The following is a 20,792-nucleotide window of genomic DNA, read 5'->3' as shown; positions in this document are numbered from 1 at the left end:
AATTTCAGCAGTTTAAAACTAATAAAAATAGGGAGTTTCATCATAGCTCCAAAACAGATAATCCAGTGTACCCAATATATTAATACAGTCTTACAAAAGGTATGACTATAAAAATATATCACTCATACACTTAAACTAAACTAATAAACTCTGTACTACTGACCACTGCTAAAGCTCCCACTGGAAACCTCCTCTTCACCACTAACACGATGGCTCTTCATCCTCCAGAAGTGCCTTTGACACTGCAACCACATCTGCTCCCACCGAATAGGTGATCATCGCAAAAGGAAACATACAACACAAGACAGGAACACAAAAAGCAAGGGTAAGCTAATCTGATTAAGGAATCATGCAGTTCAATTATAAACAGAAATCATGCAATCTTTCTCATTTTTACCAGAATCACATAAACCACCCCAAACACAATGCAGATATATTACTCTAGACTCGATATCCGGATTATGTAAGCGACATCGGATCTCTTGGTGGCTTGCACCTGCGATGGTTCCCAAACTCTGCAGAGTTTGGACACAAGGGGTTATCACCCAACCACTCCCAGGGTAAGTCCCATCACCTCTATGGCGGATCGGGTCCATAGACCAGGACCTCCTTCTACTCCCCCCGACGTAATCCATCATACTCTACATGAGTCTTAATGGTTACTAGGAGCGTCAGGATACCAACCAAAACTGAGTCCTTATGTCCTTACATACACTAAAACATTCCTCTTAGAATTTCCCTTGAAATCCTAGTTCAACCACTTCTTCTCATATTCCAACTTCATGCAATTTCACCGCACGTATTACCAGTCATAACAATTCATGCATATCATAACTAAGTTCACATTTTAACATTTAAACATAGTTTCATCCATTAGAAACAAGGGAAATAACACTCAACTGCAGAGGTTCTCGCCCAAGCTAGAATATCTCGCCCAGGCGAAAGGGCTCTCTCGCTTAGGCGAGTCATTCTCGGCTGAGCGAGGCCTGAAACAGAGAACAACCCAATCTCTGGGCGAATTCTCGCTCAGGCTAAGCTGTCTCGCTTAGACGAGAGTGACTCTCGCTCAAGCGAGATTGGCTCGCCTAGGCGAGATCTCGCGCAGAGACAAGGGATGAGTTTCTGGTGTTTTCGCTCAGGCGAGAGCTGCTCGCTTAGGCGAAAATACCAGATTCCCAATCTGTTCTCACATACAACAGTAAAGAAATCTAGCACAATCCAAGCATACACTCAATTACACAGTTTAAGCACTCACACGACAATCAATCATGCAATTCAAAGTCATCAGAATGATTTCTATACGAAATTCAAGTACAACAGTTAGCTTCCCTTACCTGTTATCCTGTTTAGACAGCTTTACAAACGTCAACGCCTTAAAAACGTCAACACCTCTAACTCCACAGGATGCTCTATCTACACATAGAAACATCACAAGAATGATCAGGACATACCGTTATGATCACTGATCAGCAGAGACTCATACTGATGATTAAAACGTCGCATGCAAGAGGAAGAGGGCTTGCATGCAACAGAAAACAAACAAAGACTAAAAAAGAACGGAAACTCAACTTACGCGAACGGAGAAACTGATCGGTCCAATTTGAAGAGCTCACCGAGAGGATCAATCCTATGGTCTCGGTTCTTCAATCAGACGACCAGATTGACAGAACCTCTAGAGAGAAGTCAGAGAACTCTAGAAAAGTGGTTTCTAGAGAGATGGTGTGTTTTAAAATAATGAAACTCGTTTATAACAATTCTATTTATACTAAAACCTTTTAATATTAAAATAATCGAGTCTCACTATTTTTAAACCACTATCACTTTTAAAACACCATTTTCTAGGGTCTCACATTCTCCCCAACAAGAAAAATTTTCGTCCCCGAAAATTCCCTCGTCAGATAGAAAGAAAACCATGGTCTCCTCATGTCCTCTACAAAAACCACCTAGACATGACTAACTTAACGATTGCAACAGCTAAACTGACTGAAAACTCTGCCTCTGTGCTAAGCGATATATATTTAACAGTATAGATTGGATTAGTCACTACTTTCAAAGTAACTTTCCACCTTCCACCTTAAAACTTGAATGATCATTGACACCTAACCAACCCACTTATGTCTGATATGCTGACCCACCTTCCATATGTTCTCCACTACTTCTAGTAGGTGTTTACCAAAATGTAAAGATTTGCAACTAATCTCAACCTAGAACGCGATTGTTATCACTTCTCATTATCCAGTTTCTTCCTTGAGGTACCACTCATCTGACTTGGTCACACACAACTTCATAACATTCTTGACCACCCTATCCACCACCATCCTCATGACATCATGTTTCTCATACTGACTTTGACCAGGGCAGCAAAGTCCATAATAATGCTATCCCTCTTCCAGAGTAGACCCTTCACTTGCGGCAACAACGACCCCAAATTCTGACACTTTCTCAGCATTTTATTAAACCCTTTAATCTTCAACCATCTCTCCACTAATTCTTACTCTTCATTGTCGAACCAACCACTGCAATTCTCTTTCCGCTTAAAACATATACTAGCACTTTTCCACTTCTACGATGATAGCACAACTCAAAACCATAACTTGATTTTGCTCTCTCGTTTCCTATCCATTTTCCTCTATGCAACTCCATACTTCTAGCTGTTGATGATCACTAAACATCTTTAACAAATCTTCATAACACTGACACATCTGCTGTTTTAGAGAACTCACTACCACATCAACCACCAAGTTAAGAGTAAGATACCCCATCTCCTTCTGTTTTCCCACTATTGATAAGTATATCCCACCATTATTCCGCTGTGTCACTCTGATCAACAACCATTTTTTCACCTCTGATGTGTTTAGCCACAAAAGACCGCAAAGAATAATCAATCATTAAAGCGTCGATCATGTTTTTCTTCAACGTCTTGACGACTCTCTTCACACTTGAGAAACTTGTCGCAAAACCTTGATAATAACTTGCTTGTAAAACCTTACTTAAAGTCACTCTTAGAACTTCCTTTCCCTTAACACATTTTCCACTCATCTTAACCACTTACAGTCGTAGATCTTAACATATAATTACTTCTCTTTCCAAACTTTGTTAGACTAGATTACTAACGATGATACACTGCGATTAAACCATTGCTTTTCTAAGGACTCATCCACCTGTTGTCTTGACTCCACACTTTTAGCAAAACCATCCAATGTAAAACTATTGATACTGGTTACGTTTCATATATCAATGCCATAATGAATCCCACCGTTTGTCAGTGATTGTTCTAACATCTGCTTCATAACATAACTAAAACTGCTTCACCACTAAGATCCCTTGCATATGTTTTTCGCGGCCTTTACTAGATAAACACTCATACCGATAACACTCTGTCTTCACTTTCCAACTTGTTCCATACATTGATGCACAACCATTTACTCACCTTCTTGAAACAAGGAACATTACTTCCTATGATACCACATTCCACCAGAATGAGCTTTGAAAACAACCAAGTCACCCTTGAGATTTATGCTCCCAAACCTTGTAAAGGAAACAATTTAAATTAACTTTGAATTTGAATCATTTGATCACCTCGAAACATACCACACGTCCAAGAAACATTTACTTGTTCGCCATAGAAGAAAAACTACTAGCTCAAACTCCAACTCTTCCTTGCAGTTAACCATGACTCATTTACCATATTGACGACACCAAGGTTTTATGATCACGAACGAAACCAAAACTCATATCCCAAACACCACCTTCTGAATTTGATAATTTGCATTAACAACTCCAACACCAACTACCGTAGACACCATTTTAACTACTTGAGATTTTTCTTCTCTTTTCATTATTTACGGTACTCTGCCTTCTCTAGCTTTTATCGTTCCCACAGGATCGAAATTAACGGTTCGCTTCTTCTTCCCACACTTGAATTTCTCTACCTCAGCCCAATGTCGATGCTTATACTCATGAATTATTTTTCCTTGAAACATCCCGCTGTCTACTAAAAAGATCCAAGCATCTCCTTCTGATTATTGAACCTAATATGAAACCTTTATGCCACTTCATTCTCATCCACATATTATTTCTCTTTCTACTTAGGAAACATCATCTTACCTAACTGATCCTCAAACTCTGATATGTCTTAACCTCCCACTAGGGATTTTTCGTCTTTTTACACTTCACGATCTTTATCTTTATTAGCTTGCTCGATGCCAAACAATCTCATTATTTTCTGTAACCTAGGATCTACCAACTGTTTCTCTTCCACCAATCCAATAAAGCACTAGATATGGTCTTACGACGATATCTAATGACACTTCTCCTAACATTGCATGTATCTAGATAACTCTGAACCTCAGAATTGCCATGATGTAGAACCAAGTTAATTTTTCCCAAACATTGTTGCGCTGGCATACACTGATATCTTCAATATTTCTAACCTTTGAACTCAACTCCTTTTGGAAAACTTGTGAAATTTGATCTCGTGAGCCTGCCCTTGAAGCTTCCTTAGTCTAAACATTGACGCTAAATTTTAACCTCTTTATCCAGTCTACTAACCCAAAGCTTAACTTTCCTCGCGCATCGATCTACTTCATACAACAAACCTATATCCTTGAGACAAAAAGTTATCTCAAAAGCTATATCCAACCCTCACAAAGGTTAGCAGGTCAAGTTGACGTTGAATCTGCATTCCTCTATCACTATAAACACTAAACGCAAACCACAGAGGTGCAACAAAACAAACATGGACATAGAAAGCAAAACTCTAACATCTATTGATAGCCAAAACTTTTCTCTATCTCTCTTATTCTCTCAAACCAGTAAAATTAAGAAAGGAAAATAATCTTTGATCTAGTCATGAGTGTGCACCCTCATTACTTTATCAAGACGTTTTCTATTCTTAATACTTTCGATTTCAAAGACAAACTCTACTAAACTCGAACTCCAACACAAAAAAGACATGACAAACCCACAACCCTCAGGTCATCCTAAGGACGAACTGCTCTGATACCATAAATGTAACATCCCAATTTCAGCAGTTTAAAACTAATAAAAATAGGGAGTTTCATCATAGCTCCAAAACAGATAATCCAGTGTACCCAATATATTAATACAGTCTTACAAAAGGTATGACTATAAAAATATATCACTCATACACTTAAACTAAACTAATAAACTCTGTACTACTGACCACTGCTAAAGCTCCCACTGGAAACCTCCTCTTCACCACTAACACGATGGCTCTTCATCCTCCAGAAGTGCCTTTGACACTGCAACCACATCTGCTCCCACCGAATAGGTGATCATCGCAAAAGGAAACATACAACACAAGACAGGAACACAAAAAGCAAGGGTAAGCTAATCTGATTAAGGAATCATGCAGTTCAATTATAAACAGAAATCATGCAATCTTTCTCATTTTTACCAGAATCACATAAACCACCCCAAACACAATGCAGATATATTACTCTAGACTCGATATCCGGATTATGTAAGCGACATCGGATCTCTTGGTGGCTTGCACCTGCGATGGTTCCCAAACTCTACAGAGTTTGGACACAAGGGGTTATCACCCAACCACTCCCAGGGTAAGTCCCATCACCTCTATGGCGGATCGGGTCCATAGACCAGGACCTCCTTCTACTCCCCCCGACGTAATCCATCATACTCTACATGAGTCTTAATGGTTACTAGGAGCGTCAGGATACCAACCAAAACTGAGTCCTTATGTCCTTACATACACTAAAACATTCCTCTTAGAATTTCCCTTGAAATCCTAGTTCAACCACTTCTTCTCATATTCCAACTTCATGCAATTTCACCGCACGTATTACCAGTCATAACAATTCATGCATATCATAACTAAGTTCACATTTTAACATTTAAACATAGTTTCATCCATTAGAAACAAGGGAAATAACACTCAACTGCAGAGGTTCTCGCCCAAGCTAGAATATCTCGCCCAGGCGAAAGGGCTCTCTCGCTTAGGCGAGTCATTCTCGGCTGAGCGAGGCCTGAAACAGAGAACAACCCAATCTCTGGGCGAATTCTCGCTCAGGCTAAGCTGTCTCGCTTAGACGAGAGTGACTCTCGCTCAAGCGAGATTGGCTCGCCTAGGCGAGATCTCGCGCAGAGACAAGGGATGAGTTTCTGGTGTTTTCGCTCAGGCGAGAGCTGCTCGCTTAGGCGAAAATACCAGATTCCCAATCTGTTCTCACATACAACAGTAAAGAAATCTAGCACAATCCAAGCATACACTCATTTACACAGTTTAAGCACTCACACGACAATCAATCATGCAATTCAAAGTCATCAGAATGATTTCTATACGAAATTCAAGTACAACAGTTAGCTTCCCTTACCTGTTATCCTGTTTAGACAGCTTTACAAACGTCAACGCCTTAAAAACGTCAACACCTCTAACTCCACAGGATGCTCTATCTACACATAGAAACATCACAAGAACGATCAGGACATACCGTTATGATCACTGATCAGCAGAGACTCATACTGATGATTAAAACGTCGCATGCAAGAGGAAGAGGGCTTGCATGCAACAGAAAACAAACAAAGACTAAAAAAGAGCGGAAACTCAACTTACGCGAACGGAGAAACTGATCGGTCCAATTTGAAGAGCTCACCGAGAGGATCAATCCTATGGTCTCGGTTCTTCAATCAGACGACCAGATTGACAGAACCTCTAGAGAGAAGTCAGAGAACTCTAGAAAAGTGGTTTCTAGAGAGATGGTGTGTTTTAAAATAATGAAACTCGTTTATAACAATTCTATTTATACTAAAACTTTTTAATATTAAAATAATCGAGTCTCACTATTTTTAAACCACTATCACTTTTAAAACACCATTTTCTAGGGTCTCACACACGCAATACCGAATCCATTCACACCAATATCAAAGAAAATTCTACAATGTTTGCATATTTTATTTATAAAATGTGACACTACGATTGAATTGTTTTGTTGAACATCTTTGATTAACTTTTCTATAAATAATTTTAGAATAAAATAGATGTTTTGAATAGAAGCGGTTTTAGAATAATTTGTGGTCATTGAATCGGATTTTTCTTTTTCCTGCTAACACTCATTATTATGACAAATAAATACAATTTTTCTTTTTCCTACTAACACTCATTAATATGACAAATAAATACAGATCTTTTGGGTCCCAACATAACTTCGTTAGTTATCTTTAATTTATTTCAATTAACTCAAACAATGTTACAGTGATTTTTTATAAATCAAAATGAAGTTTTAAATTAATTAAGTAATAAGTTAGATTCACTTAATAAAACTCTGAAAATAAGTTCTTGAATCGCATAATTGTTTATTTTTAATCTATAATAAATTACTTCCTAAAAAATTGATTCCAATTTTTGTGCCTATTTGTGTAATTGTTTCATTTTTTTTAAATAGTCACTTTTTTTAGGTGTTTGTTGAACTGGTTGACATAATTAGAACATGAAAATACTCACCAATGGCCAATGGTGTAGTGCCAAAATCTCTTTCACATCAGAAACTGATGATACACCTCAGAAGACTTGACATAAATGCTCACTTAAATAAGATTTTTCATTATGTCAAATTATTAATAAACTAAATCTGTTATACAGTAGTCTTCAATCTTGATTAGTAATACCAAGTAAGAAACAATCATGTAGGTACCTCTTTCCATTCAGTTATGTCTGATATAAACTGTATATAAAATTATAGTCTCACAAATTGAATAAAGATCCTCTCAAAGACTCCAAACACTTACATGATCGTAATTTGATGAAATTTGATTTTCATTTGTTAGTGGGATTTTTCATACTATATTATGCAAACATTTCATTTAATATATTTGAGTATGATAATATTTACATCAGATATGTCTTTGCCACAATATGATCACACAAGTTGTTTTCTTACCTAACAAAGCTTCGAATCACAAATTAGTGTGTGGAGACTATTTTCAACAGAAAATAAATGTGAAAGTGCCTAAGAATACTTTTCCTTTAAATAGAAATGGACCACCTGTTACCTGTTATTGATGCAAATTGGTAATCTCAGTTACTATTTTCAATAGCATCACATCACCTTAAAACATAACCTGTATCATTTCAGAGTTAGCATCAAAATTTTGCACCTAAAATATGAATCATCCTTGTGCAAGCTCTAGAAGCCTGTTGTCACAAATCCTGAATAGATATGTTCTAGTATGCATGATCTTAATCAAGGAATCAGCGATTGCTGCAACTGCTGCAGGAAATGAAACTGATTTGCAAGCTTTAATTCACTTCAAAAGTAGGATAGTAGAAGATCCATTCAACATTATGAGTTCTTGGAATGACTCCATCCATCACTGCAATTGGATAGGAATCACATGCAACTTCTCCAATGGAAGGGTAATGGACCTTAGCCTTGAGCAACTGAGACTAGGAGGCACTCTTACACCATTCATAGGAAACCTCACATTCCTCAACACAATCAAATTGTTAAACAATAGCTTCCATGGTGAATTTCCTCAAGAGGTGGGTCGTTTACTCTATCTGCAAAATCTAAACTTCAGCTATAATAACTTTGGTGGGAGTATTCCAAGTAATCTCAGTCACTGCACAAAACTAGAAGTACTAGCCGCAGGAGCAAATAATCTTACAGGAGTAATCCCAACTTGGATTGGAAACCTTTCTTCTTTGTCTCGCATTAGCTTTGGATTAAACAACTTGATCGGAAGCATACCACAAGAGGTAGGTCTTTTATCAAGCCTGGCATATCTTGTGCTATATGGGAATTACTTGTCTGGCTCAGTTCCTTCTTCAATCTATAACAAATCTTCCTTATACTATTTCACTTTTACTCAAAACCATCTTCATGGGAACTTACCAGCTGATGTTGGAATTACTCTTCCTAACATTCAAGTATTTGCTGGTGCAGTCAACAATCTCACAGGTTCTGTACCTGCATCATTGTTGAATGCATCAAAACTAGAGATTCTAGACTTCTCCTTGAATGGTCTCACTGGAACACTGCCGAAGAACTTAGGGGTCTTGAACAGGTTAACTAGACTAAGCTTTGAACACAACAGACTGGGAACTGGGAAAACAGATGATCTTAACTTTCTTGATTCTTTGGTCAACTGCACAGGACTAGAAGTTTTACGTCTAGGAGTAAATAATTTTGGTGGAGTATTGCCTAAATCAATTGCTAATTTCTCAAGCCAAATGCACACATTTGCCCTTAATTCCAATGGAATACATGGAAACATACCTGTTGGAATTGGTATCTTGCGAGCCTGGCCCTCTTCGGTTTGGAAGGAAACCTTCTAACTGGTAGTCTTCCCGATGAATTGGGTAGGCTGAAAAATCTGAGAGAATTGTATCTGAACGTCAACAAATTTTCAGGTAGGATCCCATCCTCCTTGGGAAATTTGTCTGTACTAATAAAGATTTTTCTGGAGGAGAACAACTTCGAGGGAAGCATACCTTCTAGTCTTGGAAACTGCCAAAACTTATTGGTACTCAGCCTTTATAGCAACAAGCTCAGTGGCACCATACCACCTGAAGTTATTGGCCTTTCTTCACTAGCAATTTATTTGGATGTATCCAATAATGCTTTGTCAGGGACTCTTCCAGCTGAAGTGGGTAAGCTACAAAACCTTGGAGAGTTGGTGCTGTCTGAGAACAACTTTTCTGGAATCATTCCATCTTCTCTTGGAAGATGCATTAGCTTGGAGAAGCTGCATTTGGAGGGAAATTCTTTTGATGGAAACATTCCTCAAACTTTAAAGAATTTGAGAGGTTTACTTGACATAGATCTTTCACGAAATAACTTGTCTGGCAAGATTCCCGAGTTTCTTGGGGAGTTCACTGAGCTCAAGCATTTAAATCTTTCATACAATAATTTTGAAGGTGAAATACCGAAGAACGGAATATTCAAAAATGCTACATCACTTTCATTGTATGGCAACAACAAGTTATGTGGGGGTGTTCCAGAACTAAATTTCCCTGCATGCACTGTCAAGAAAGCTTCTCTGGCAAGAAGACTTCTTGCTCCTAAGGTGGTCATCCCTATAGTTTGTGCACTTGTATCACTGTTAATTCTGTCATGTTTTCTTAAATTGCTCTCCATAGTCAAAAGATCAAAGAAGAAAACTCCTACATCAACTACTGAAAGGGGTTTGGGATTGGAAATGTCTTACTCAGAAATTAATAAGTGCACTGGTGGGTTCTCCCAGGATAACCTGATTGGTTCGGGAAGTTTTGGTTCTGTATACAGAGGAACTCTCTCAGGCGATGAGTCAAGTGTTGCAGTTAAAGTATTGAACCTTCAACAGAGAGGAGCATCTAAGAGCTTCATTGATGAATGCCAAGTTCTGAGAAGTGTAAGGCATCGCAACCTTCTCAAGATCATAACTGCCATCTCAGGAGTTGATCATCAAGGCAATGATTTCAAAGCTCTAGTGTTTGAGTACATGCCAAATGGAAGTCTAGAAGATTGGTTGCATCCTATAAGAAATTTGCAATTTCAGAAAAAGGCATTGACATTCATGCAAAGACTGAACATAGCTATTGATGTGGCTTGTGCACTGGAATATCTCCACCACTTCTGTGAAACTCCAATTGTTCATTGTGACATAAAGCCAAGCAATGTGCTTCTTGACAGTGATATGGTTGCGCATGTTGGTGACTTTGGATTAGCTACATTTCTTTTTGAAGAATCAAGAGAGCTATCCACACAACCAGTTATGTCAGCTAACCTAAGGGGTTCTATTGGCTACATCCCTCCAGGTGTGTTATTCAAAATTCAAAGTGTTAAACTGTAATTTTATCACATATATTAAAAATGACCAACTAATAATTGAAATGCAGAGTATGGTATGGGTGGGAAGCCTTCCACAGTTGGAGATATATACAGCTATGGGATACTGTTACTGGAGATTTTTACAGGAAAAAGACCGACAGATGAAGCATTTGAAGGTGGCTCGGGAATTCAGCAGTTTGTAGCAATGGCTCTGTCTAACAATGTCATGGACATAGTTGATCCTTCATTAGTCTGTGAACAAGACTTTGATGGGGAAAGTGAAGAGTCTGAGTGTGAAGAGAAAGCTATAAGAAGAAAGAATGAGATTGAAGGGACGGCTAAAGGTTTGATTGAGGAGTGCTTTGTGTCTCTGATGCAAATTGGAATGTCATGCTCTGCAAATGCACCTGGTGAACGAATGCCCATCACTGTGGTCATCAACAAACTACATACTGTCAAGAACATTTATACAGATAAAGCATAGTGTCATATGAACAGCATCTAGAAGAAGGGAAAAAATATAAGATAATGATATCTAAAATTGCGTAAAAGATGGTGGTTTATGTACTAGACTCACTAGGTTATAGTGGACACTGACTGCAGCAGCCTGTTATCCCTCCACTGTCGGGAGAAGGAGGTTTTCGCTGCTCTGTGAAACCAGCCTCACGCGGTGCCCTCCACCTTAGGACTCAAGAAACCCAGGTCTTCACTCAGGTCCCATGAGTCAACTCTCAACTTGGAGCGGGCAGGCCAACATTTTGCAATCAAGGCCCAACCCAGATAAGCCACAGCGATATCCCACCATCATAATGCCCTCACTTGAGTCACAAGCTGGCATTACCCAACTCGGCGAGCTGACATCCTTGTCAGAACATTTATAAAGACTTCACTCATTTATGTTTTGGGCAATGTGGGACTTGAGAACGTTGAGACAGAACACCTCTGAGGTTACATTCTTTTGTCTAGGTGCAAACATAATTAAGGTGATTAAAAAAAAAAGTATCGTAAGTAATTGTACATTGTGCTTACCTATAAAGTGCTTCACACTTGGGAGAATATAATACAAATATAATATTTTGAGATAGAGAATATATCATGTCTTCTTAAAAGCATCTCTTCTCTTGATTGCACTTTCTCTCAGTTTTACAATATTAATTATTTTAATAAAATTATACAAATCGATGAAAAATATAAAAAAATTAATTGAAAACATTAATCATAGTCATTATTTCGATATTAGTGGCAGTGTTTATTGTTATAGGCTTACTTACTTTAATGTAATTATTTGTAAGTGAGAAAGAGTTACTAAGGCAAAAGCTCCGAGAGTTGAGTGTGGCCACTCGCATAGACAAGCGAACATGAGTTGGTTGAGATTCTCACGTCGAATAAAAAGCAAAAGGAACACGTCAATTTTTACACCTGTGTTTTTTTTTAGCATACATCGTTAGTTTCAAGTGCCACAAACTACTCTAACTCCACCATTATAAAATGAACCCCACTTTCACTCTCAATAACACAACCATAATCTCACCACAGAACCTCTTCACTACAAAGGAATATACATTGTTTCTTTGCCTGTGACTCAGACCAAACTTCACTCCACTACTTCAACTGAGATGGCTCTCAACACCTCTTGCTCCAAGGCCATTCTAGGAACCCATGTTCCTAGCTCTGTCCCTAATGCTTCCAACACACCCAATTTTTTCTTCACCACCAATGACAAAAAAGCCTTCAACTTTGGCTTCCCAAGACTTGTTCAAAACAAGGGTCTTTTCCCACCTCATGCAGTGCCATCCAAAACCATGGTCCTTTCTTTTTTCATATCTTTTTGCTTTCTTTCCTTTGTTTTAATTGTTTGATGATGGATATTGGTTTTCGCCTTGCATGTGTTTGTAAAAATTCTCCATCGGATCAGACTGACAACTCCTTTCTCTTATTCGGACAAAATTGTGGCGAAATCAAACTTTCTGAATTAAAAGAACAGAAACTGATTTCATTTCTAAATGACATTAAATGAAACTAGAGGACATGAGTTTTGGTGTGTGAAATTTAATCTTGGTTTGCATGACATGATGCAGGTGGATTTGGACAATTTGGTGCTCCAAACTCCAGAAGAACAACCAAGTGCGTTATAAGTCTTAGCAAAACTTTCTAGTGAATATATATATTCTGTCTAAGTAGCTGTCTAAAAAATGTCAATTTGTGTGATGCAGAGGAAGAAGCAAAGATTATCAATGTCAAATTTCAGATGCATCGCAACTGTAAATTTGGGGAGCAATTTCTAGTAGTTGGTAGTGATCCAATGTTTGGCTCATGGAACCCAGCAAAAGCCATACCAATGGCCTGGTCAGAAGGACATGTTTGGACAGCAGAGATGGTGAGTCTTATTTTGTTACAATTGTTATAAATTATAATCTTTTCAAAATATGGAAAGTGTTGTGTGATTATGAGTATTATTTCCTTGACACATTTCATGCAATCAGGCTGTACCTGCTGGGAAATTCCAGTACAAAATCATCTTGAAAAGAAGAAATGGTGACATTATGTGGCAGCCAGGGCCAGACAGACTTGTTCAGACATGGGAAGCAATGAACAGAATCACTGTTTGTGAGGATTGGGAAAATTCTAAACTTCAGACAGTAACAGATGATGATGAAGAAGTTTCCAACACATCAGAGGAAGCTGAACTTGGTCAGACAGATAAGGATTCCACGATGGAGTCAGAAGTTGCTGATTTGGCTGAGAATCTTGATTGTTCAGAAGAGAATCAAAATTCCAATGCTTCCACGGTGATGAAGAGCACTCTTTAGAGCCAATAGCTGAATTTTGTTTCCTTCCACAAACAAAAGTTTTATGATTTACTGCTACAATGAAACCCCAAGTTAGTTTTGAGCAACTTATTTCCATTCTGCTCATAGTATTTCTGTTTTTTTGTTAGAGAAAATAAGTGTTTCTTTTCTGTTCTATTGTCGCATATCTTCATCAATGAGATTTATTTATTTATTTATTTTCACTTATATCTTGCCTCGTATTTTATTCTTCACTATATTTAAAGAGTGCTACATTACATCTGACCATAATATTCTCATAGATTGACCATAATATTCTCATAGATTATTTTAAAAGAACGTAGACAATTTAAATAAATAAAAAATGAAAGTTACAGGTATAATCGGTAATAATTTTTTATATTAAAATTACGTATATTAAAATCAATTTTAGTACATTTTAAAATAAAGTTAAAGAATAATACACAAAAATTCAACGGAAAATCCAAATTCCGTTCATCCATATTTTTCCACTCTTCCCGTTAAGAATGAAACCGTAGAAAAACGTGATTGAATACAAGTTAATTTTTTCAGAAATAAAATATAAGTGGTTACATTTTTTATAAGTTTTTCTACCGAGAACAAGATGCCAAAATCGTTTTAGAAAATCAACGATGATTAAGTCGATTTAGTCAAATATGTTTTTTTTTTTTTATAAAAAACTGCAGAAATTCATAACTTCACTTGTTTTAATTTTTATTTTTCATGGAAGTAGAGAATGGTATTGTCTCCTTTACTTTTTCTTATTTTAAATTTTTAGAAATCAAGAGTGTCGTAACTTTTTCTTTGAAATTTTTCTTGAATAAATTTAGAATAATTCTTTTAGTATAATTAAAAAAATTGATTAAAAAGAAGACCACCAAAAATGATCAGTTGACTAAACTGATGATTGAAAAATATGATTAAAAAATATTATGACACATTTAAGCATCATTACGGTACTCTTGATTATAAAAAAAATGTGAAATACAAATAGTTCTTATAAATTCTGAAATTAAATCAACCGATTTCAGAATTCAATCACAACACAAGATGTAATCATTGGAGCATGACATGATAAAGGGAGTGTATTAAAGAAAATATCTCTCATGATTCATGAAGCACCTGTGAGGTTTCATTATTAATCATCCTATTTATTTTTATTTAAAGCAAAATTATCAACTCATATTCAATTCATATTCATTGATTTCAAATGTAAAATTTAGGTATAAATACATATTTGGTATCCTAACTTTTTCGGAAAGTTAAATTTGGTACCCAAACTTTAGGAATGTTCAATTTGGTACCCAAACTTTTTAAACGGGTTTATTTTGGTACCTTCCGTTAAACACTACATAACGCCGTTTGGCTTCTGTTGAGGTGGCACTGTGCTGGGGATACGTGGCAAAAACAATGGTTCAGATAAAATGAGTTGGAATCCCCTTTATTTGTAAACTTTAAGTGTCCTATCTCGTGGAGAGTGCCCTAATAGGTGGTTTTCTCTTCTTCTGATTTTTCTAGACATTGAAGAAATGTCAAGGGCTGAATCATCTTCCTCTTACTCTCACAATTCATGGTTGATGCGAAATCAAAGCTTGTCGTGTAATAGTGGTGGCTGTAGAAAATCAAAAAAATCAGCACGCATTCATCAACTCAAATATAACCAAATATTCTTCTTCCACTGCCAAAGCTATATCTTCCACTGCCAAAGCTCCATCTTCCACCGCTGAAGCTTCTTCTTCCCAGCTTCGCCCTCTCCAACGAACGAAAGGAAATCTTCGTCCTTCTTCTCCGATCACTGAACGCAAATCAACCATTGAACCCTAATTCCCAAATTTTGCTTCTGCCCTAGTTTTGCGTTCTGCAAAATTTTCGATTTCACATCCCTTATTTTCCCCCAAATCGACAACAACGCTTTTCTAAAATTTTTTACTTCACAAATTTTTTACTTTGAATTTTTTTTTACCACAAAAATCACGTGCCCAACCATTGTTTCTGCCACGTATGTCCTGCACAGTACCACCTCAACAAAAGCCAAACGGTGTTATATAGTGTTTAACGGAAGGTACCAAAATAAACTTGTTTAAAAAGTTTGGGTATCAAATTAAACATTCATAAAATTCGTGTATCAAATTGAACTTTCCGAAAAAATTAGGATACAAATTTGTATTTATACCTAAAATTTACTAAAAAAAGTTTAATATGATCACCATTGTCAAAAGTAATGAAACTAAGTTTCAAATCTCACTTGAGAATAACCATGTCCCATTTGAAAATAGTCTATATTATCATAAAAATAGTCTATACTTTTTTAGAATAAACGAATTATTTGTCTATGTATACAAAGACGTCATAAGATATTCCAAATCTGATGATCAATAAAATTTTGATCTTAAGAGATAAAGACAATAATTTAATATTCTGTGCAACAAATATATCATTTAATATTCTGACGTCATTTGATTCGGAACATTGTCAAATGATGAATAAGGAAGTAAAAACCCTAAAAACTTCAATGATATATTTTTTTGTACAGTCACACGAAATAAAAATCTAAAGTGCTGTCAAAACGTGTGAAAGTACAATCCACCGAGCAAGTTATTACAACACTTGTAAAACAGTCATCAAAATTTAATATACACGAAAGAATAAAAGTTATAGATTTATAAAATATGATATGATAAAAAAATATTTAATAGGTGTACATAAAATGAATATTATATATATATATATATTCTTTAAAATAAGCAAAACAATTTTGTATCCTAAAATTTTTTTTTTTAAATATTTACTTATATATGTATATCTTAAGAAGCTACAGTAAGCTAAATATGCAAAATTTTTGTAGTGATTTCGCCGTAGTTTCATTTTCTTAATATAGTTTTTGAGAGAATATTCAGATTATAACATTCCCTTCATATTTGTATATTCTAACTCTAAGACACTGTCTCACAAGTAGATTTTGATGCACTTGGATTGGATTATTTTGGTCACCAGATAATAATTCACTTATCCAATCTCAACAAAACAACTTTCTAATTTAATTTGCGTAATAAATTAAAATTTTCTCATTGATTTGACTCTGTTTCAAAATAATATATTTATTTTAACGGTATAAATTAAAACGATCGAAGATATTTGTAAGTGTTTTGTAAGTGTTACGATGATTAATCTTTTCATTTCTTTCGATTGATACATGATGATATGTTGGAATTGGGTTAATTAACAAATATCAAGATAGACTAATATCTTAACATTGAAAAATATTACAAAAAAATTGAAATTTAGACGGATTAAAAAACCAAATTTAGAAAAAAAAATAGTTTAATCACACGGAAATTTTCGTTTTAATTACAAAATTTTAATTGGGTCAATTTCTAAGTTTTCAATTGGGTCATAATTTTTGAAAATTTGTTTCAATTTGATCTTTGTATTAGGACATCACTGACGATATTAACTGTGTGTCACGTGTCGGCTCGTGATTTATTTTTTAATTTTTTAATATTTTTTAATATTTTTCAATAATTTTTTTTTTCTTGAAAAAAAGTTTACACATGTCAAATTAGGATTTTACCATGTGTCAGCTTGTGATTTTTTTTATTTTTTTAATTTAAAAATAAACTATCACATGTCAAAATATGGTTTTGCCACGTGTGAATTATTTATGTGAAAAATCTCGATTTAGTCCTTGTATTTGTCATTTTGTCTCAATTTAGTCCAAACCTTGTAAATTTAAGTAATTTCATCCCTTCCGAATTGAGACCAAATTTGACTTTTATATCAATATTATAATGATAATTTTATTATAATAGATATTTTTAACCAAATTAATTTTATTTAAATTTAAATTTTGCATTGAACTTTATTTAAAAAATTTGTTTTAATAATTTCTAAACAACTTTATAAATTCAAATGTAAAATTTTAAAATACTTTTATATAAGTTACAAAATTCAATGCAAAATTTAAATTTAAATAAACTTGATTTATTTAAAAATATCTATTATAATAAAAATATAATTATAATATTAATATAAAAGATAAACTTGGTCTCAATTTGAAATGAATGAAATTACTCCAGGGACCAAATCGAGATTTTTTACATAAATAATTGACATGTGACAGAACCATATTTTGACACGTGACAATTTTTTTTAATTTTAAAAATTAAAAAATTAAAAAAAAATCACAAGTTGACATGTGGCAAAATCCTAATTTGACACGTGTCAACTGTTTTTACAAGAAAAAAAGAAAAAAATAAAATTATAAAAAAATTATAAAAAAATTATAAAAAAAATAAGAAAAAACAACAAGATGACACATGGTACATAGTTAACGTTGTCAATGATACCCTAACGGAAAAGACCAAATTGAAACAAATTTTCAAAAAACAAAATCCAATTGAGATAGTTTAGAAGTTGAGGATTCAATTAAAATTTTGTAATGAAAACGGAAACCTTATGTATGATTCAAACGATTGAAGATATTTGTAAGTATTACGATGATTAATCTTGTCGGTTCTTTCAATTGATACATGATGATATGTTGGAATTGGGTTAATTAACAAATATCAAGATAGACTAATATCATAACATTTAAAAATATTACAAAAAAATTTAAATTTAGACAGATTAAAAAACCAAATTTAGAAAAAGAAAATAGTAAAGAAAAACTTGTAAGGGTCACTTTTTCATTCACATGTATGGATCCAGTTTAATTAAAAAGGGAGTCCACTTGTTTGTTTTCAGAGATCCCTTCAGTTTTCACTTTATTTTTTTTTTCTCAACTTTCTCCTATTGTAACAGCTTCTATTCTTTATTTTCCTCTAACTCAACTGCTTCCACTCCTTCGAACAGAGTCTGAACCTGAGATTGTTGCGGAGTTCTCCAAGGATCAAACAAAACATTTCATCCCTCTGTGTAAGTTGAACTCCACACATTCGTTTTTTCCCTATTTCCTGTTCGGTTGCATTGGTTATGTCTTGGGTTCTTCCTTAGAGCCCCATTTTTATCTTTGTGCCCATGTTTTTTAACTCTTTAGTTTGTTTCTAGAGTTGTGGTGCTTTCTCTGTTAGCTCTCTTCCTGCAAGTTCGTTTTTAGCTCGAGGTAATGGAAGTTAGGATTTTTAACATTTTTTGAAGCATTTTGTATGTTTTTGGTTCTGATTCATGTTTAAAATGTTTGGTTGATGTTTGTGCTTGTATGAGAATGGACTGCCTGTGGTTTGATATGGATTTTTGAATTTGCATGCGTGAGCAGGTGAGAAACTGAGTTTTCTCGCCCAAGCGAGCAACCATCGCCTAAGCAAGAATAACAGAAAACTCACCCAAGATTTTGCTCGAGTTGTCGCTCAGGTGAGAGGCTTCAGCTTTGAGCAAAGAAGAGCAATCTCGTTCAGGCGAGAAGGCCTCGCTTAAGTAAGAACTCGCAGAACCTTACAATGCCTCTGTTCAAACTCACGTCTAGGCGAAAATGCCTAGCTTAAGCAAGAGAAATTTTATCACTTAAGCGAAGGCTTTTAGCTTGAGTGAGACTGGTGTAGGGACATGCTTCATTACTTGCTCTCTTCTATGATTGGTTGTTTTATTCCTTAAAGGTATGATGTTGTGCATATATGTTGTGGTGCTTTGAGACAGTATTTGATGTGTTTAACATGAGATGATTATTATTATGAGATAACATGTGGACTTGGTGTGGGAATTTCGTGAAGAAATCTCTTTTGATGATAAAGTAGTGTGTGCAATGACTTAAGAATTCAAGTAAGGCTGCATCTTGACATTGTAATGAATCAGTCAAACTCATATAGAGTAGACTAGTTCATGTGGTGAGAGTAGCAGGAGGTCTTAGTTTTTGGCAGGATAATGACCTTAGATAATCATGAATTAATCTTGTGTGTGATAGGATGAAATCCATTGGCAATGGCTCTACAGAGTAGTAGAAGCAAGTAATCAGTGAATCCGATTTTATTACGTGTATCTGGATAATTGAGTTATAGGGTTTGTCATGGTTTGCTACATGTTGCTTATGTTTAATAATTCGCTTGCTTATTATTTTTTCTCTATCTTACCTTTTTCCTGTTTGTGCTATGTTTTTTTTGGTGATGTTTTCCTTTTTGCAACGATCATCAATTCGGTATGATACCTTTTTCCTGTTTGTGCTATGTTTTTTTTTTGGTAATGTTTTCCTTTTTGCAACTATCATCAATTCGGTATGAGCAGATGTAGAGACCTCTAGTGATCAACATAATAATGAAGATGCTGCTGATTAATTAGGCAAGTTAGATCTTGCTCATTGTTAAACCTTTTTTGAAGATTGTTTTCTTTGTAATTCTTTGATCTATTGAGTAACCTTTTACCAATCTGTTCTATGTTGTAAGACATATTTATGGACTTCTGTTTTAGTTATATTTTGGAATGATTGTAATAATTAAAGTCTAATATACTTTCTCTCTTTTTCTCTATATTATTATAATTATGTAATATTTTATTTATTAAAATTATTCTATTAAATAGAATTATATTATTATAATTATATGATATTTTATTTATTAGTGTTATTTATTAAATAGGATATCACAAAACTCATTTCCCTCTTAATTACTTTATATCTCCAATTCATTCACAATTTTAGTATATCTGCAACCAAAATTTTAAAATTACTTTATATCTTAAATATATACAGAATTGTTTAATCAAGAAATGAGAAATAAAATACTTAAAACAAAGAATTAACTGAAAGATGGATTTTTAATCTATTTTAGAAATAAACTTAAATGGACTGAAAAACAGATGTTTGTTTTATTACATCATACTAATAACTTAAACCTTATTGAATTTTCTTTAAATATCACCAATCTTTTTAGATAGATATCCCATCATTAACTTTATTATTGACTAATATCCAAGAAAGAAAAAAAAAAAAAAACTCGATCACCACCTCCAGTAGGTTTCCCCTTCCACACACGATTATAATTACTTTCTACCCTCTCTTCTACCTAAAATTACTCAAATTCAATATTCTTTTTTTTGTAACTTTATTATTTACATAATACACAACCTACCGACACATCAAAGTTCACTCCAGAAATTTTAAAATTGCTTCTCTTTGAATCCCAGTTCTTACCACATCCGATAAAAATCCTTCAAATTTAATTACTTCACATTCTTTTTACTTATAAACTAAAAAACATATTTTATA

The 20,792-nt window shown here is 34.8% G+C and overlaps 3 protein-coding genes and 1 non-coding gene across 4 annotated transcripts; 3 read left to right on the top strand and 1 right to left on the bottom strand.

Annotated features, from left to right (window-relative positions):
* The first annotated feature begins 8,143 nt into the window (after positions 1-8,143).
* LOC146886058 (uncharacterized) lies at positions 8,144-9,316 on the top strand. Its single transcript, XM_085673213.1, has one exon. The coding sequence runs from the start codon at positions 8,144-8,146 to the stop codon at positions 9,314-9,316; it is 1,173 nt and encodes a 390-aa protein (XP_085529339.1).
* A 139-nt stretch (positions 9,317-9,455) lies between these two features.
* On the top strand, positions 9,456-11,845 carry LOC114184249 (receptor kinase-like protein Xa21). Its single transcript, XM_085673212.1, has 2 exons — positions 9,456-10,777; positions 10,859-11,845. The coding sequence occupies exons 1-2, from the start codon at positions 10,180-10,182 to the stop codon at positions 11,272-11,274; spliced, it is 1,014 nt and encodes a 337-aa protein (XP_085529338.1). The 5' UTR covers positions 9,456-10,179; the 3' UTR covers positions 11,275-11,845.
* Positions 11,339-11,641, bottom strand: LOC146886057 (signal recognition particle RNA). The gene has a single exon (XR_014995441.1).
* A 385-nt stretch (positions 11,846-12,230) lies between the features above and the next one.
* Positions 12,231-13,807, top strand: LOC114184232 (Carbohydrate-binding-like fold). The gene is made up of 4 exons (XM_028071514.2): positions 12,231-12,595; positions 12,869-12,914; positions 13,004-13,167; positions 13,274-13,807. The coding sequence occupies exons 1-4, from the start codon at positions 12,407-12,409 to the stop codon at positions 13,598-13,600; spliced, it is 726 nt and encodes a 241-aa protein (XP_027927315.1). The 5' UTR covers positions 12,231-12,406; the 3' UTR covers positions 13,601-13,807.
* Positions 13,808-20,792: the final 6,985 nt, after the last annotated feature.

Source organism: Vigna unguiculata, chromosome 5 (genome assembly GCF_037176805.1).
Source record: "Vigna unguiculata cultivar grain cowpea cultivar isolate G323 ecotype 2 chromosome 5, ASM3717680v1, whole genome shotgun sequence".
In the NCBI taxonomy this organism is placed as follows: Eukaryota; Viridiplantae; Streptophyta; class Magnoliopsida; order Fabales; family Fabaceae; genus Vigna; species Vigna unguiculata.
The sequence above is the reverse complement of the archived record's forward strand: the minus strand, read 5'-3'. Positions and strand labels throughout refer to the sequence as shown.

What these genes read in the sequence shown, in the direction of transcription:
- LOC146886058 (XM_085673213.1), top strand. Translation starts at nt 8,144, where the DNA reads ATGAATCATCCTTGTGCAAGCTCTAGAAGCCTGTTGTCACAAATCCTG.
- LOC114184249 (XM_085673212.1), top strand. Translation starts at nt 10,180, where the DNA reads ATGTCTTACTCAGAAATTAATAAGTGCACTGGTGGGTTCTCCCAGGAT. An exon ending in TATTGGCTACATCCCTCCAG is followed by an intron (nt 10,778 to 10,858) that starts GTGTGTTATTCA and finishes ATTGAAATGCAG; the next exon opens with AGTATGGTATGGGTGGGAAG.
- LOC114184232 (XM_028071514.2), top strand. Translation starts at nt 12,407, where the DNA reads ATGGCTCTCAACACCTCTTGCTCCAAGGCCATTCTAGGAACCCATGTT. An exon ending in CAGTGCCATCCAAAACCATG is followed by an intron (nt 12,596 to 12,868) that starts GTCCTTTCTTTT and finishes GACATGATGCAG; the next exon opens with GTGGATTTGGACAATTTGGT. An exon ending in ATGTTTGGACAGCAGAGATG is followed by an intron (nt 13,168 to 13,273) that starts GTGAGTCTTATT and finishes TCATGCAATCAG; the next exon opens with GCTGTACCTGCTGGGAAATT.